We start from the raw sequence: 4889 nt of genomic DNA on the forward strand, positions 1-4889 counted from the left end.
AATAACACTGACATGTGGATGGCCTGCTTTTTGTTACCGAGCATTTGTACAAGCCTCCGATTCGTGGCGAGCGGCCAACATGTGGATCCGCCTTTACATTAAGGTGCTGAGGTATCAACAAGGTACATATTAATACATTTGAACCCTTTCACTCCAAAAACGGGTACCAATTTTATTCCCCTCCAAAATTTTGTTAGTCACCTACCTCTCATATCAATTTCCAAATTTTTTTTTTTTTTTAGGTTTCATATAATGGTTCTGAAACAGCTTTTTAGCTACAGATATAATTAATAATTTATTTAATGTTAAACCTACCTGCGGCTGCAGTAGTTGCAGTTAGCAAAGACATGACAAACGTAGTAGTTCAGTAGCAAGCAGAGTAGAATATATGATACAAGAGGTTCCTCAGCTCTAATCATCTGATATAGGAAATATAAACAACGATAACAAGGATATAACCACTTTAACTTGGCTTAATACTGGGTTATATGGAAACCTCTGGAGATTCCAAAAACTGACCGCATAGGATAGTTCATAAGTTGTTCAAGTTTGGCTTTGAGTTCACTCGAGAGTCTGCTGTACACCAGATATAGTGGGATACAAGGGAAAAAACTATTGAATGTGTTTGAACGTGAAAGGAGATAGCAGATATCATGGCAATGCTCAAGGATTGATATGGAGATTGTTAGGGATATGACATCATACGGGAAACAACAATCGAGGAAGGATTGGAACCATCTTAAGACACTGGATGATAGGGAAAGACTGAAGTTTAAGAAGTAGGATATTATAGTCAATGTAATCAAAGGCTTTGGAAAAATTTAGGAGAGTAAGGATCATGAGTTTTTGCTGGTTTATTGCTGTGTGGAGGACTCAACAGATAATTCTAGAACTTCATTATCCAGGCAGATTGAGTAGAGTATAAGAATAAGGACAGATGTGGTACAGAAGGTTTTTCTGGTCAAGAAATTAGAATAGTTGGGATGTGTGTGGCGCTCAAAAGCATAATGCAGAACGTTCCATTTACTACGTGTTAATGCATACATAGAAGAGTATTACAACGCGTGAATAGTTTGAATGCAAAAGCGAGACAAAAAGGTGCAGAAGTACTGAAAGCTCAATTCTATATGGACAGGCGATCAAGTTTAATAATCAATTTCAACGATCTATAAACCATTCTTAACAACTGTGTGAATGTTTTATTCTTTTGCCATCACACGATACAGACAACATTAAATAAATTTGAGTAATGTACCTGAATTACCTTTTGTACAAAGAAATTTACAGGGCTGGAATGATTTCACATTGTTTAATTTAAGACGTATTAACATACATTAACATACATACAAGATAACAGTGTGAGGACCAAAACAAAGGATTTCACATTTTTGTATGGAATTGGTTAAAAATGAATGTTAATCCATTAATATTTGTGTTGATGATATATATAACACTTAATAAGAGATATTGATTAAAAAAGTACTTACACTGACATCCCAATTTTCATCATTTGTGAATTCTGGTTCACTTACAAGTTCTATCTCTGGTAAAGAAGAAGATCCAACTCTGCTAGTAAACCTATCCATGACACGACGATCCTCACAGAACTCTATATGGCACTATAATGAAAAATGAAAAAAAAAATACAATAAAATTGTGGTAGATATGATACATTAAGTACCAATATCAAGGATTTACGTATTATATAAATATTTGGATGACAAATATCTACCACAAATTTATTTTTTTTTTTTTCCATTTTTACAATACATATTCTGAACAGAAAGACAAGGTTTTGAATGCGTTCACTTGACATTGAATAAAAAGTGATGAAAATATTGGGATGCCACGGTGTAAGTCCTTTAGATTTAATACAAACCTTTAACAATTGATGTCAATTCAGAGACAATGGGACTTAATATAAAATAAGATGAGAACATGATATAATTATAATAATGGTGGTAATAATTTAAATAATTTCCGCTTCCAGCAAATTGGTAAGCTATAGAGGTGGGAATACACTCTTAGTCAAAAAATCACGATACCTAGGCACTTTTTGAATCTCACAAGAAGACTAGGTTTTACATTATACAAAAAGGCTAATAAATTCAAAATTAATAAAATATCAACATTGCACCAGTTTATTCTTTTATGACAAAATTGGAATTATATTGGCTTATAAAGGCAATTAATAACAAGTACCTTTCCTAGCTTTAATAATTGCTCTCACCCTTTTTTAGAATACTCATATAAGTTTCATAATTAAATCTAAGGTTGTTGTCTCATTTCCCTCATACAAACATCATTATCATTTCGAGCACTATAGGAGGGAAAACCTGTGACCATACTTTCCTTTCAAGTTCGCCAGACATGTAAGATGTTTAAACTCTTACTGGAAACTCAATACTATAAATACTTTATGTAATATGTAATCAGAAACAGGTGTTGTCTTATTTGGCTGATCATAATCATGCATAAGCAATGATTCAGCACAGTTGTGTATGTTACGACCATTACATGATCTTGTAAAATCATCTACACCAACCTTGAAGCATTCTAGCCCTCCCCCCCTGGTTTGGACTAACTCGCAAATGTCTTAAGTTTCTAACATGCGGCATTGACTATACTGTTCTCCAGGTCTTCATCAGACTCTTTTATGGTCACCAGGATTGTTATGAACTACTCTTGTCTCAACAATTTTCAATTCCTCCTCAGTCCAAGTTTGATGTTCTCCAGCAAATCTTAAACTCTCTCAATGGTGTTTTGCACTAAGAAGGGAACTATCAAAATTATTTTTGAGCTAAGGTTTGACTCAATCGATCTTCTTCTAATAGTAAATTCTGCAATTGATATTCCCAGAAAATTAGCTCGTTTTAAATGACTCTTGGTCTCTCTGTACCTTTTTTAACACCTGTATCTGGGCACTGAAATTGTTGAGTAATGATATTCAATATAACAGAGATTTTCCTTCTTTAGGAATAGTAAATATATTTCATGAATCATGGAGGATTCATGTTGTTATAATAAGACAGACTCATTATAACATTTTTAAAAAACAAACTAAATAAGAAAGAGACAATTTGATGAACTAAGGAAACAAAAAATAAACGCAGATTATGGGTGGAACTGAAATCAATTAACTACAAACAGGACAGCAGGTCATAATAAAATTGAGAGGAAGACCTGTTTCACTCCTTTAGTGCTGTCAGAAACAGGAAAAAAAATAAAAATTTGTTAGCTGGACCAACAGGTCCAAGAGATCTCATAGCCACCATAAACCTATATACACAAATTCAAAAGTAGAAAGGATCAATAGAGGCTGCTCCTTTTCCAGTAGCTACAGATGTCAAACAAAGGGATGGTCTGAGCCCACTCTAATTAACCAGGATGAAATCCATAAAATTTGTAAAAGGCGAACAACTGGAACAGTCATTAGTAAGTGGAACACGAGGAAGATACTCAGCCATGCTCTTCTTTTACATAAAGATCATATCGTTCTCATTTGTGATACAGAAAAGATATTGTAGCAAGCTTTACTGGAATGACAGGAGGAACTTCAGTGAAAAGGGATAAGCATCAACTCCTCTAAGAGTAAAGTACTGGTCCTTTCCCTAGAGAAGACAGTGGAGGTAAACAGTGGTTCATTATATTTGTCAATTGAACAAGAAAAGCAAAGGTCAGAAAGGCTATGGAAACTCAATCCATGATGTCATGTGGAAGGCCAAGAATTTTATATAAATAATGAATCTAAAAGACTGGAGGAAAAACATTTCAGCAACCGCAAAAAGACTGTAGGGTTAGGAAGGGTTGGATGGACCCCCCTCCCTCACACTGGAATATTGGTACAAGAACCATGGGGTTAGGCAGGGTTGAATCAAGCCACTCCACACTGGATTATGGCACAAGGACCATGAGATTAGGCAGGGTTGGATCGAGCCCCCCCCCCATTGGAATATGGCACAAGGACCGTGAGGGGGTCAGATCGAGCCCCCCCATTGGAATATGGCACAAGGACCGTGAGGGGGTCAGATCGAGCCCCTCTCCCCACACACTGGAATATGGCACAAAGATCGTGAGGTTAGGCATGGTTGGATCAAGCCCCTCTCCCCCACACAGAGGAATATGGCACAAAGACCGTGAGGTTAAGCAGGGTTGGATCAATCCCCCCCACACACTGGAATATGGTACAAAGACTGTGAGGTTAGGCAGTGTTGGATCGAGCCCCCTCCACACTGAAATATGGCATAAGGAGGTAGATAGAAAGGACCAACAGGCAGAATGTGCTAGCTGAGAAAAAGTTAAGCGGATTCTTTTTGTCACACTGTCCATGTGAAATGTTAAAAAATTCATATTTACATTATAACTATTACTTCATCCCTTTCTATTTTTAATTTTTTTTAAAACAATTTATCATGGTTAAAATATTTAAATAGCAGTTTATTCATTATTATAAACCACTATCAGACCCAGCAATGCTTCGCTATTGCTATATTTGAGAATGTATATACATTAATTGAAACTTTCTCAATTAATATATAGATGAAGTGATAAATACTGTAACTATAGCACTATAAATAGTAACAGCTAAATTTGCAGTATAATTGTTAATACCGATCTGATTTAGTTAATTCTTTTAGACAACCTGATAACCTATTATATTGTCATATATATACCACATGTATGTATACACAGATATGTATATAAGCTATTATTTTTAAAACAATTCTCAGGCCCCTCCTGATGTATGGCTGTGAAGTCTGGGGAGCGGCAGGCATCCTTTATGATAAGGAAAAAATTACAGTCTTCTCAAAATAAAGTCGTAAGAATTGCAGTGGATGCTCCTTGGTTTGTAAGAAACAGCCAATTGCATCGGGAATCACAAATAAAGA

The 4889-nt window shown here is 35.5% G+C and overlaps 1 protein-coding gene across 6 annotated transcripts in view; it reads right to left on the bottom strand.

Moving 5' to 3' along the window:
- LOC106681148 (uncharacterized) overlaps positions 1-4889 on the bottom strand; it is a 31648-nt gene that overhangs the window by 19624 nt on the left and 7135 nt on the right. For 5 of the 6 annotated variants that reach the window (XR_010843986.1, XR_010843985.1, XM_067049594.1 and 2 more), the window contains one exon: positions 1488-1619. The exons of the other annotated variant lie outside the window; for it this stretch is intronic. Coding sequence is in view for 3 of the 5 variants with exons in the window: in XM_067049594.1 (XP_066905695.1) it covers positions 1488-1619 (132 nt within the window). In the remaining 2 variants the exon portion in view is untranslated. The remainder of the gene's footprint in view (positions 1-1487; positions 1620-4889) is intronic. 6 annotated transcript variants of the gene reach the window in all.

Source organism: Halyomorpha halys, unplaced genomic scaffold (genome assembly GCF_000696795.3).
Source record: "Halyomorpha halys isolate HHAL.00 unplaced genomic scaffold, Hhal_1.1 Scaffold2.1, whole genome shotgun sequence".
In the NCBI taxonomy this organism is placed as follows: Eukaryota; Metazoa; Arthropoda; class Insecta; order Hemiptera; family Pentatomidae; genus Halyomorpha; species Halyomorpha halys.